At 44.0% G+C, this 13,367-nt stretch overlaps 1 protein-coding gene across 5 annotated transcripts in view; it reads right to left on the minus strand.

Moving 5' to 3' along the window:
• Positions 1 to 12,666, minus strand: part of LOC132511954 (RAD52 motif-containing protein 1-like) — a 51,830-nt gene extending 39,164 nt beyond the window's left edge. Inside the window, exons 1-7 of one of the 5 annotated variants that reach the window (XM_060135783.1) lie at positions 12,571 to 12,666; positions 12,011 to 12,190; positions 8,840 to 8,962; positions 8,297 to 8,465; positions 5,288 to 5,377; positions 4,093 to 4,106; positions 3,513 to 3,593 (exon numbers count right to left, since the gene is read on the minus strand). In XM_060135783.1, the coding sequence (XP_059991766.1) occupies positions 3,513 to 3,593; positions 4,093 to 4,106; positions 5,288 to 5,377; positions 8,297 to 8,465; positions 8,840 to 8,962; positions 12,011 to 12,190; positions 12,571 to 12,666 (753 nt within the window). Of the gene's footprint in view, positions 1 to 1,728; positions 3,105 to 3,512; positions 3,739 to 4,092; positions 4,107 to 5,287; positions 5,378 to 7,238; positions 7,338 to 8,296; positions 8,466 to 8,839; positions 8,963 to 12,010; positions 12,191 to 12,570 lie in introns of those variants that run through there. The other 4 variants (XM_060135782.1, XM_060135781.1, XM_060135779.1 and 1 more) reach the window with 4 other exon arrangements.
• Between the last annotated feature and the right edge of the window lie 701 nt (positions 12,667 to 13,367).

Raw genomic sequence — 13,367 nt, forward strand, 5'->3', positions numbered from 1 at the left:
TTTCTTTTTTTAAACAGTGAGAATGTGTCCATGAATTAGACATGTTTAAAAGAAGCTGTTAAATGCCTGAGGTTCAGTTTGAACCACTAACTCAGTGGATGACTGAATCTTTAGCTTTACCTTTGTCCTCTTCCCTCAGCAACAATGGAACTATTCAGTTTATATGCACATTTTTCACGGGAGCCAGAAATAAGTCAAAATGGATACCTGCCTGCCCATCTGCCTGAGGGACATTTCCACTCAAACAGAGCCTTCTGGTTGCTTTATGCTCACCAATAAAAGATGCCTAAGACTGAACTCATCTCCCTCAAAGTGACTCTGCTTCCCAACTGCTGTATTTCCACCTGTTATACCATCATCATTCTGCCCCTCAACACATGTGATTTTTCTCTTTGCTGTACTACAATCCCCCAACTCTAGTCAATTACTACATCTTGTCAGGTTTTCCTGTGTAGTACTCTTAGGATTTTCTTTCTACTTCCATCACAACCACTCTAATTCGGCCCCTTCTCACTTTACTCCTAGATTTTGCTAAAGCATTCTATTTCGTCTCCCTGAACCAAGCTTTCCTCTCTAGGTCGCTCTACATATGAAATCTAAAATCAGCCTCTTGCTTTAATCATTTGTCTCTCTTGCTTGAATACTTGCAGCGGCTCCCCATATCTCACAGCATAACTTTCAAACCCCCGTTGCCGATAGTCAAGATATTTTATAATCTTATCTTTCATTGTTGCCTAACCCAATTCTTCACAGCCAGACTAATCTAATACATTCTGATCATCCCTGCAGTCACACCTTTGCCTAGACTGTACTGCCTGTTATTTTTCTGACAAATCACAGCCAATCTTGAAGTCCCAGCTAAAGATTTAGCTTATCCATGCAGCCTTCTGTCACCTCCACACCCCTGTGATTACAGGTTCTGGTGAATTACAGCACGTATCTGTATTTCTCTTAATACTTAATTATATATTACCTCCCTTTTAAGGCATATCCCCTTTCTTCCCACTTGTCATTGTCATGTTCTGGAGACAATGACATGTACTTCTGTGGCTCCCACAGTACTTAGCCCTGGGTTGGGCACAAAATGGGTGCTACATATAGAAAGCCAGGGGACAAAGATGAGTTCTAGATATAACTGAGGGATTGATAATAATAATAGCTAACACTAAAATATATGCTAGGCACTGATAGAAGAGCTTTACCAATATTAACTCATCTAAATCTCCCAATGAGATTGGAGTCATTGGGAGATTTAGCAGCCATAGGAGTCATCCTGTGAGACGATGACTACCATAATCCCCATTTTACAGATGAGGAAGTTGAGTCATAAAGTTAATAAATGACAGACCTGGGTTCAAACCCAGGTAGTCTGGCTCCGGAATCTCTACTCTTAACCACATTGTTGTATTACCACCAATGAGATGGGGAGAGGGACATGTTGCTGTAAAGAGGATGGAGTAAAGATGGGAGAAGAGTAGATGTTAAGAAATTAAATAATGGGGTAAGAAATGGAGAAGGAAAAAATAAGGGCAATTAAAAGTAAAAGACTGGAGGAGAGGGAAAAAGTTAAGAAGGAGAATGAAGATAAGGAATCATTGACAAACAAAAGGTGGAAACAGAAAGTCAGTCAATGTGGATTGGGGAGATAAGGAGGGCCCAGGAAGACCTGAAGAAAGGCTGCCATGTCAGGCAGGATGCAGAGAACAAATGAGGAGAGGCGATTCTTACAGGATGGTGAAGGTGCCGTTGTAGGCGTCAGGCTCTGGCTCAGGCACTCTGTGGAGCTTCTGCTTTGGGCTGAGACCAACACACGACAGCGTCTCATTTTTGCAGGTACAGAGCTCACATATGCTGATGTTTGTGGTGGCATTCTGCCCTGGCTGCTTCTTTTCTGGGGTATATCTTACACCAGGAAGACCTGTGGATACTGAATACTGAGTCGAAGGAAAAGGAACCGTCTCAGATGGCCTTGGTTGCTGAGATACGTTAACTCCCAGGTCCACAGGTGAAACTGTGACTTGAGACAGGTTTGGTTGTGCAAGTGTCACCTCAGGGTGTTTTGGAGGGGGAGCTGTAGTCTGCTGCCGGGCTGTAGAATGTTCAGACTCTGTAGTAGGTTCTGGAGTTGTGGTCAGCTCCAGGTTCAAAGGTTTAACTGTGATACTGGGTGATGCTGGAGGCTCAGTGTGATCCTGATGCGGTGTTGGAACTATTGGATTGTGATATACTGGAGGCTGAGCTACAAAAACCTCCTGAGGTGGTTCTGCAGGCTGGGTTAAGGTCTCCTGCATGACTGGAGAAGGTTCACCCTCCTTAGTGGGTTCTGGCCTTCTGGTCAGTCCAAGGTCCAATGGTTGAATTGTGACCTCAATCAAAGTTGGGTGGTGAGCCTGAACTTGCTCTGGATTTGGAAATGCCACCTCGGGGTATGGTGGTTGAATTGGGGCTCCTTGGTGAACTGGAAAAAGTTCAACATTTTCAGAGGGGACTGGATGCTGCTCTGAAAATTCCTGCCAGACTGACAAAGGTTCCAACTGCTCAGAGGACACTGTAGACTGAGCCGAGGTTTCTTGTTGGGGTGGAGGAGTTTCAAGCTCATTAGTGAACGCTGCAGTTACGATAAGTGCAAGACCCACAGGTTTAACAGTGACATCGGGCCGCTGCAGAAGCTGAGCTTGATCCTGACCTGGAGGAGAAACTGTTGGCACAGGATCCTCTAGAGAGAAAACTACACTCACGGAATCCGTGTCCGGGTATGGAGCCTCAGTCTCAGTCAACTCCCGATGAGGCGGGGCCAACATCTCGAATGGAGACCAGGACGTCAAGTAATTAAAGCCCCCGGCTTCGGCCAGGGGTGTGAGGGCATGGGGCAATTTGGGAGGGGGGTCTGAGGCGTATGAAGACCAAGCCTCTGTCAGCCGCGGGGGGTTGGGGGTCACCTGGACGGGGCCCAGGGCCCACTCCGGAGGCTGAACTGCCTGGACTTGAAGCCACAGTTGTAGCCACGTGAGGAAGAGCCGTGGCAACCAAAGGCGTAGCCGGGACATAACGTGCGGCGGCTCCCAGGCGCAGTGACCCAGGCCAGTGAGGAGCCGGAGCCACATCCTGTGTCCGAGCTGAACCGCTATGCCAGCGCCGACGCAAGCGCTCACGTTAGCAGCCGCGCGCCCCTCCCCCGCCTAACGTTCCACCCGTTATTTATGACATCTTTAGTTACGCCACCTTTATTAGGTTAGTGCGGAGATCCAATCCGCGCCACCAGAGTGGGCCTTTTGCCCAGAGTCCCCAGGGCCCAAGCCATCCTTCCCCTTGCAAAGGCGACACTTACCTCCTGCCGGGCCCTCTTCCCAACCCCTCCCTGCCCTCCCTGGCCCCAAACAATGAGGCGGGATTTGGGCTGCAGACCCGAGTGGCCCCAAACTCCAGCAGCCCAGGGGCCGAGGGGGATTGGAAAGGATGCAGAGCTTCCCGAGGAAACCACAGGACGTGGCATTCTGGGAAATCCAAAAGTGCTAATCCAATTCTGGCAATCTGAACTCTTCCTCCTCAGAGCTGAAGTCTAAGAGACATTCTTCCTCCCTCTGGCCACACAACTGACAAGAAGAGTTGCTGACCAGGAAATGAGCACCAGTTGGGTGGCGGGAGGGGAACACACCTTACAATTATTCGAAAATGTTGCGTATATATGTCCATGCCATTCTCTCACTTTGTCACAGCAGCTCGGTGGTTTGTGACCACCTAGAGGGGTGGGATAGGGAGGGTGCAAGGGAGGGAGACGCAAGAGGGAAGAGATATGGGAACATATGTATATGTATAACTGATTTACTTTGTTATAAAACAGAAACTAACACACCATTGTAAAGCAAATATATTCCAATAAAGATGTTAAAAAATAAAAAACAATAAAATAAAATGTTTGCCATTTCCTCCAAACTCTCAGTATTCACGTCTCATTATTCATTCACCACTCTGTTATTAGGGGTTACCACTGAATCAGTGATGACTCCAGAACTTCTGTAGGAGGGGTTTGGGGCAGGTGGGAAAGAGAGTCTAAAACCAAGTGAATGGCCCTTTACATTAGCATGGGCAAACTTCCCACACCCCACCTTGTCTCAACAGAGCCATTAATCTAGAAAAAACTACAGTGTCACTTTTCAGACGTCTACCCTGTGTGCACACATGGAGAAGACACTTCGAATGTTAAAGTCAGCATGTTAAGTAACTTTCTTGAACTACTGTAACTAGCACCCTATTTACTTTCTTCACAGTCCTTTTCATAATCTATTTGATTTTAGTCCTTTTTAATTGTCTGGTACACCTTTAACACTAAACTCCAAGAGAGAAGGAGCTTCATCTTATTTCCAGTGCCTAGCCATAATGGTTTCTAAATGGAACTGATTCCAAGATTGTCCTCATTTAGGAATGGATCTGTTGTTATAATCAGGTTTCCGAAATCTTTAGTATCAATACGGAATCCTTTCCTCTCACATTTCACAGGAAGCTAGACTTCTTAAAGCCCAAACATGGATACGTCTGAAGTTTCCTTGACTGATTTAAATCGAATTAAAATAATTATACTGTACAGGAAAAACTTCCAAAATTTTTACATTTTTCAGAACATAACCACCTTTTCTTTCTCTACTTTCTTCCCTTCAGAACAAACTTTGCAACATGGGGTGAGTTAAATCATCAGAAATCTAGCCCCAAATTCAGCTCTCAATGACATGAAACACATTTTTTGCTCCTTTTTAATAAAAATCCTATATGCAGTACATTAATGTTTTCTTTTAGAAATTACGTTGACAACTTAATCCCTAATTTGAGGCATTCATATAATTGGTTTACAGTAAGGTTCTTCGGCAAAATATTTAACACAGGATATAAATGAGATGCTGAGATCTGGGTAATATACCTTACTTGAAAGGCATGAATAGTTTTTAAACACTGTAGCATAATCACACTTAAGGCCATGGTTACTTTGTTCCCATATCCCTGCAATTCTATTTGAGGGGAGTTCTAAAAGGCCTGTGTCTTCTCCTGTGTCCACAACTGTAGACGTACACTGATGGCCCTCAATCCTGCTCTCCAAACTTCAAATAAGGGGCCAGAGACAAGGCTCGGGACTTGGAAAAGTCCTAGAAATTCCCTGCCTCAAAAGCAGTTTCAGAGTTTCACCTTTTCCTGAGGATGACAGAGCTGAGCAGACATGCCAAAGTCTTCCAAATCCTGCTGGGTGCTTTGAATTACGGCTACACTGGCTGTGTACCCCTTGAGTTTTTATCTCCACATACTTGAATGAAATCCTGTAGCTCCTCTTCGGTTCTAGCATCTGTGACCTGTTCACAGGGTCTATATGCCAGAGCTACTTTACCACTTTCTGAAATAAAGCTAACAAGGATCAATTCACAAGGTTTCTTGTTCTAAAACTTCCTGTATACAATGGTAGCACCCAATAATTAGACATTCTTTTGATTTCCAAAAGCAGAAAATAAGAGCTTTTTCCTAGAAGTTCCCTCATCTGACACTTCCGTTTTTATCATAATTACTTGTGAAAAAATATATAACAAGTATCAACTTTGGTTCAAAAACCTTTATGATCTTAGAAATAAGAACTAAGGAATAATGACATAGGAATTAAAAGCTGTGGAAACAAAAATGTTCAATCACAATACAATGAAATAGGAAGGCATTAGGTGGGGGTCAAAGTGAGTTCAAACCTGGGATAGATACCACTGGACTATAATAGATACTTCATGTTAGAAGCAAGGCAAGTGCCTACTCCTTGGGACCAAAATTCTACCAGATACAATGAACAAAGCTTTGGAGACAGAGACAGAGAGCATTTGAACACTCTACTGGCAGAAACTGGCCCATGTACCCTTTGGACAATACCGCTTTCCTCAAGGCAAGCTAGAGCCACCAGGCTTTTTGGTCTAAGGAGTTTTGAGTACATATAAGGAGTACCTTGGCATATCAAGGACAAACAACCCAGACATTTAGTTTGGTTCTTAAAGGTTGTTACCCAGAGTTGACAGCTGGTGGAGATTCAGCCTGATGACCAGGGAAGTCAAACTTCATTGGAAGGACTGCCCAGGCGGAAAGGCCAAGACCAATGCAGGGTCAACTCTTACAAGCAAATAAGGTCTCTGAAACTTAGTTAGGATTTCTCAGTCTCTAAGCCTGCAGCGCTGTGAAGCAGGGGAGCAATTCTGTTCCGGGAATCTACTAATCATAAAGTTTCCTTCGGGCATAGCCTGTGACATTCTCACCGCTGTATAACTCGATAGGGAACACAATCAACGGTATTTAGTAGCATGACCACTTTTAAGGCTCACACAAACGTATCCGATAATTATATAAGAATCATATTCACCCAATATATCAGAAATAAAAACTGAAATTAAACTGATTCCAAAAACATAATCTATTAAACTGTTCAACAAGGAAACAACAATGATAATAGTCAATATATTTTGTCTGCTTACTATGTTTCAGGCATAGTTCTAAGCTTTTTACATTCATCATCTCATTTACTATTACAATATCCCCCATTAGGTGGTAAGCTGAATTACTAACCCTATTTGCAGATAAAGAAATTGCAGCTTAGAGATATTAAACACCTTCAAATGTCTCTGGCTAGAAAAACCTAAAATTGCAACAACAACAACGAATAAATCTAAGAGACAAAGTTAGGACTCAAACACAGGTGTCCAAGGCTTATACTCACTACACTATTCTGTACGATAAGCAAGCAGTTGAGGAAGAACTGGATCAAACACTTTCTGTATGAACTGAGGCAAGTCATTCTACATCTAAACACTGGGGACAATAATATTCACTGTCGTTTTTCTCATAAATGCCACAAAGAACAAATTTAAGACTGCTGCTGTGAAAGCATCTGGAGAATGAAAGAATAGGTAATGTTTTAGAGAACCATTATATTCATCGAATTCACTTTTTTTTTTTTTAGCAGTATGCGGGCCTCTCACTGTTCTGGCCTCTCCCATTGCAGAGCACAGGCTTCAGACGCACAGGCTCAGCAGCCATGGCTCAGGGGCCCAGCCGCTCCGCGGCATGTGGGATCTTCCTAGACCGGGGCACGAACCCGCGTCCCCTGCATAAGCAGGCGGACTCTCAACCACTGCGCCACCAGGGAAGCCCCATCAAAATAACTTTTCAAATAAGGTTATTTGCTCACTGAAACTGAAGTACTTCAAGGACAATCAGAAAGGTCTTACCTAAAACCACAATCAGCAGTTTCTGGAATGCATCTGTCATAGCCTTCTGAATATCAAGCTTCTGGGTTACCTTCCTTTTCATAAGGAATGATAATGACCCTAAATTCAACCAAAACAGATGAATTTAAAATGCCTGTCTGAATAACTGATGTCTAGGTTATGTGATTAAAACTAAAAATGCATCTGTGATTCTTAGATCATTATCTTAGTGATCAAGGGCAGGCACTACAGTGGGGTGCAGTTGAAAGTCTCTGCTGTAGGTATACCCTGGCTTGGCACATTTTTACTGCTCAGATCTATTCTGGAAGTTCCTAAAATACTCGATGGGAAATACAAACCAAGAACGTGGCACAAATCGCATATGACACACAGATTTCAAGTGGACAAGCTGAGGCTACACTGCTACAGACGCTGCTCTCCTGTGCGTGAAGGGCTGGATTCATACAGTGAGATAGATTTGGTGGTAGTGCAGATGATCTGGCCTCTCTTCAACCATCACCCACTCAGGTGGATGGTGGAGCCTCCTCCACTCCGTTCGCTAACAGCCCTGCCTCTGACTTAAAACCCTAAGCCCAAGTGCCATGGATTCTAGGAAAAAACTCAGTACCAATCGGAATCCCCTTTCTAGGGATCTATATTTACTTTTTCCGCTCAGGCCCTTCTATGGGAGCAAAGGACTGAACATTTACACAAGAGTTTATTTCAATCTTTAGACAATGGTTTTGTTGGGATAACTGGAGGCCAGAAGACATCTGTATTTGAAGGACTATTTTAGCACATAACAAATTATTAACCAAAAAACCCCACAAAAACTAACTAATTTTCCCTCCTCCTAAGCTTCTTGGCAGGCAGTCAGTTCTAAAATTCTAAAGTTTAAGGTGCTGTCAGGTATTGCCTAAGATAAAAACCTATTTTGTCAGGCAGAAAAATTCTGCCCAGGGCTTTAGTTGCTTAGAAAAGGTGATGATGTATCTGAAAAGTTGAGTTTCAGAAAGAAAGGAAAAAAGAGAAATCCCACTCCCTCACCTCCCCATACACACACATACTGGAAAACAGACCTTCCTCCAACTTATCCAAAGGTTCCTCAGCCATGCCAACTCCAGGACTCCTGCACTCGTGGGAGGGCAATACCACCTCTACAGCACAGAAGAACTTGAGGCTTTGCTTCTGAAGTGGTGTCACAATATCTTCCTTTTCCCTTTTTTCAAGGTTAGAAAGATCCTGAAGCTGTTAGGATTTTGAATTAAAGGCTAGACTTCAAAATATCCTGTTGTTAGAAATAAAAACTAAACTCCAGCAACCCCAGGTAATAGTTTAGGTATGCTATAGCTTCAAAATCAAGTGAGACTTGCAAATGAATGATTAGATATGGTCAACTATTTTTTATTATATACCATGCAAATACTGGAAAAATTATGGACACCACCATCTATGTCATTGAGATTATCACTAATGCTAGGTGGCAGGCCAATGTTCAGATACTTCCATGTGGAAGCCTCTCACATCTCCTCCCCATAGCCCTGTTCTATTCTTCCCTCTAAAGTCTAGGAGTTCAGTGTTGAAAGGAGTCTGGTTAGTCAAAGAAAGTCTACAGAGTTTACCTTGATGATCCTTTTTGACCACCCATGGAAACCAAAGTAGTAATTTGCCAATTCTTGGCATCTGGAGCTGTTTAGGGCAAGCGTATTATGTTGAACCGCCTTATGCCTGGTGCCGAGACGAACCTAAAGACAATAAAAGACCTAAAAATATCACAACCCTACATAGAGGCTTATTTTGGATATACCTGAGATTTATCAATACCAATTTCATAGAGGGGCTGTGAAGATTAAGTAGCACATTTTAAGCAATGAGTTCACAGTGAGCCCTAAATAAATGTTATTTATTATTTTTAGGTCAGTACTTTTCTGCATCATTTCCAGGGCCCCTGATTAACCGGGAAGGTTCCCTGACCTCTGGTGGTGAAAGTGATGATGAAAGCAACCAAGGAAGCCCAGCAGAAGCCTATTATGGGGCTGGGGGTAAGCAAAGGAAGTGAACTGTTTTAGTCGTCTCATCCTGTAGCTCCTGCTTGAGAATATGGGCTGAAGAGGAGATAAGATGGACCTGCCACTGAATTAGGACCTTAATCTGTAGCACCCCGTCCCCAAGTTACTAACCCCTGTTAGAAGAGGGAATACGTATACCTCTCTAAATGTAAATAAAGCAACCAAAAGAATTAGAGGTTCATCTGCATTAACAAGCTTCTTTGAGAATGCAAATATTTCCAGTCTTAACTCTCTCAATAACTTACATATTACTGTGGAGTTTTTACATCACTAGTTCTTTCTTAAATGTCTATTTCCATTTTGAACAGCGTGTAGTATATAAATACAGTCATAAAAATTCAAATAATACAAATAAAGTCAAAGCATTGTTAATTCTTTGATTTGTTTGTGCATCTTCCCCGTCACTAGTTTACGAGCTCCTTAAGTGCTTGAAGGAACCGTATATTATTCTTTCCTTGTTACCAGAAACAAGCATAGGTCTTGGCATATAATAGGGGAGTGATGGTCTGTTGACTGAGTGAATGAATGAGTACGTAAGAAAATGAAATTATTTCCTCCAACTGAAGCTGCCTGCTGGGAAGGAGAAATGAAGACTAATTTTTAAATGTTGAGTGTTGCATGGGAGGATAGGCCCTGTACGGTGAGTCATAATGGAGCTGTCCTGGACAATTAGGAAGCTTCAGAAGGGCTCTGAGCCCCTGGGTAGTAGAGACAGTTGACATCTGGGATAACCTTGCCACAGTTCTTGCTGGCAAACATATCCCTTCGTGCTACTGAGAAAAACTCAGATACATTAGGCCTTTCCTTCATTTTATTTTAAGATGTTATTATCTTTTCTGTATTTATAAAAACTACATGGGAAAAAAGATAAGATGTATACCTGCCAATGAATAAAAGAACACATAATTGGAACTTCCCTGCTGGTGCAGTGGTTAAGACTCCATGCTCCCAATGCAGGGGGCCTTGGTTCGATCCCTGGTCAGTGAATTATGTCTCACATGCATGCTGCAACTAAGAGTTCGCACACCACAGTTAAGGAGACTGTGAGCCACAACTAAGGAGCCTGCCTGCTGCAACTAAGACCCGGTGCAACCAAGTAAATAAATAAATAAATTTTAAAAAGAACTCATAATTAAAGTAGGTAACAATTTCGGGCGTGTGGGCAGTAAACTAAGGCTCTGCATTAAATAAGGAAATCTAATACGAATGCCCTTTCCCCTCAACTCTATAGTGACTTGTAGAACATTCTATCAGTGCCGAGCTTTATGCTCTGAAAATCTCAGAACCTAAGCTTATGCAATAGTCTTAATGTCCAATATGAGAAAACAACTCATTACTCACAACTGACACCAAGTAACTGTTTCATAATCTTTCCAGGACCATCTGTAATATCTGTGTGGTTATGTGAAATGGTCGCAGGGTGTGCAAACAAAGAATGCCTGACACAAAATCATTTCAATCCCAGGGAGTACAGCCAGGATTGAAGAGGGTGTTAAACAGGGTACAGAAGTGGGAAGTAGTGTACCTGGAGTCACATCTGAGGAGAGTTCTCAGATTCAATAAAGGTGAAATCAGTGAGTAAAGAAATATGGGTGAGAATAGGCAGCAAGGTCAGTAGGAAGTAGCCAGAGCGAGAAGCCAATCAGAGAAGACACACAATTATAAAGGGAAAGGTCTGGAAATCTAAGCCTCACTCACTTATTCAGAGGAATTGAAAAGGTCCTTGAAAAAGGAATGGTGGCTGAATGGAGGCACATAATGAAATGTTAATTCTGGGCAAGTAAGATTGGATGGCATGTTAATATGGAATAAGGTTTCTACAATGCATGAAAGAATATTTTAACCATTTTCTGGAATGTGAAGGGAGTTCTGAATAGGCAGTTTGAGAGTGATGATGAAGTCTCCTTTATGTTACATCTGACAAAAGTTCCTCAAGCTCCGGACTTCCCTGGTGGCACAGTGGTTAAGAGTCCGCCTGCCAATGCAGGGGACACGGGTTCGATCCCTCGTCCGGGAAGATCCCACATGCTGCAGAGCAACTAAGTCTGTAAGCCACAACTACTAAAGCCTGCGTGCCTAGAACCCGTGCTCCGCAACAAGAGAAGCCATCGCGATGAGAAGCCCACACACCACAAGGAAGAGGAATCCCCGCTCGCCGCAACTAGAGAAAGCCAGCGCGCAGCAACAAGACCCAACGCAGCCAAAAATAAATAAATTAATTAATTAATTAATGAAAAACGTTTGTCAACCTCACACATTTGAAATCCACATAAAAGTAAATAGAAGGAAGACTCTTGTGAAGATTTCTTAAATTAAGGGGCAGCATAAAATGACATGGGGTTTAACATCAGTTAAGTTTGGGTTTGGCCTCTAGTTTCCACCTTTACTGTCATGAACCTTAAGTAAGTCACTTAACCATCCTGAGTTCGAGTTTCTTCATCTAAAAACAACAAAGAAAGATCTGGGGAACTGGGGGATCACTGGAGCGGTGAATCTGAGAGCATTCTGTACACCACAGTGCTGTACAAACGCCGGCTTTCCCCCCCCCCCGCACCGCCCCCCCCCGCTGGGATCTTAGCTCCCCGACCAGGGATTGAACCCCGGCCCTCAGCACTGAAAGTGCAGAGTCCTAACACTGGACCGCCAGGGAATTCCCGATGGCCTATTACTTTTAAATTCAGCACTTCATCCCAGTAGAGCGAGGAATTCCACATTTCGACCCACCTTCACTGGAGATGTCCGGAAAAGCTGCTTCTGGTCGCATGCCTTTTGGGCTCTGTGGGCATCCCTTGCTGAATAAAACTTGATGATGCCATAGAACCCAGGACCGGCCACTGCTGCGTTTGGGAAGACTCGGACCGAATACAGAAGGCCAAACTGCGAGAAGACTGTGAACACAGAATGCTGTAGGGTGGTCCCATGCTAAGAAAGTGCAGGAAATTTCACGCCCAGGAAAACAAACCGCCCATTCCCTTATATTCCCCCAGCCCTTCGCCACAGGCAACTGTGGTGAGCCGGCAACTCCAAACACTTCTCATTTTATGAACAAGTTTCCCTCTGAAATCCTAAGCTTCGAGAAGCATTAGGAGGCAATGCCGTCTGTTGGGAACTATCTCTCAAAAATCTCTGGGGGCGAGCTGACTGCTCAGGTCGGCTCTAGAACTAAGATTCCTCTCAGCGGAGACCACAGGCAGATGAGGTGCTGAAGCAGTACCCCGGGGCGCCCAGTTACTGGGGCGCAGGGCGGCTTCCTCCACCCCTCCCTCCGCCCCGGCTCGGCTCACTTGCAAGGCCTCGGCCGTGGGTTCGGAGCTCAGCTCCCACACCAGCAAGGTTTTGTCACCCGCGACGTGAACCGCAAAACGTACCAACTCCACCATTCTACCGTTACCGCGCGTGCGCGGCTCGGGGCGCAAGCGGAGTGCGCCTGCGCACGCGCGCCCGCGCTTTTAAAAAAATGGAGCCTGAGGGGCGGAGCCAGCTCGGTGGGAGTGGGACGGGGGCGGTGCTCGGACCTCTCCCTCGCCCCTCCCACTCCGGGCTTGCCTCTGCCTCTAGTTCCCCTTCCGCAACCCGCGCACCCAGAAGTTCTGAAGTTTAGCGTTTCTATTCAAGTGTATTTTTAGCGTAGAGTCCAAAGTGTGAGTTTACAGGATCGAATGGTGCGGACATGTTTATAGCAGCTGGCTTCATCTTCAAAGTTCCAGAGGAGACTAGAGTACTAAGTAGTTAGCGCTAACTATCCACTGAACTTTAAAAATTTAGATTTTCCGACTCTGTGTGAGAAATGACCACCAAAGATGCAATCCTTCGACTTGAGTGTTTTCATGAGTCTTAAATATGCAAATCAAGGTATAACATTAAAGCCATCAACAGTCTAGTATGAAATTCTTAAAAAGCTGGTTTCTAGCCCATTTTCCTAAAGTACCGCCAAATCACTGAGCACATTTCTGCATCCCCACCACGACTTTCTCCACCTCAATATAGCAGACCCTTAGCCCCACCCATTACCTACTTCTGAGCTCTTTTACTTCAAAAATTGTTGACTTTGCAGGAATTACTTAGATCTTGATACTGTTTC

Source organism: Lagenorhynchus albirostris, chromosome 20, assembly GCF_949774975.1.
Source record: "Lagenorhynchus albirostris chromosome 20, mLagAlb1.1, whole genome shotgun sequence".
NCBI classification, from domain to species: Eukaryota; Metazoa; Chordata; class Mammalia; order Artiodactyla; family Delphinidae; genus Lagenorhynchus; species Lagenorhynchus albirostris.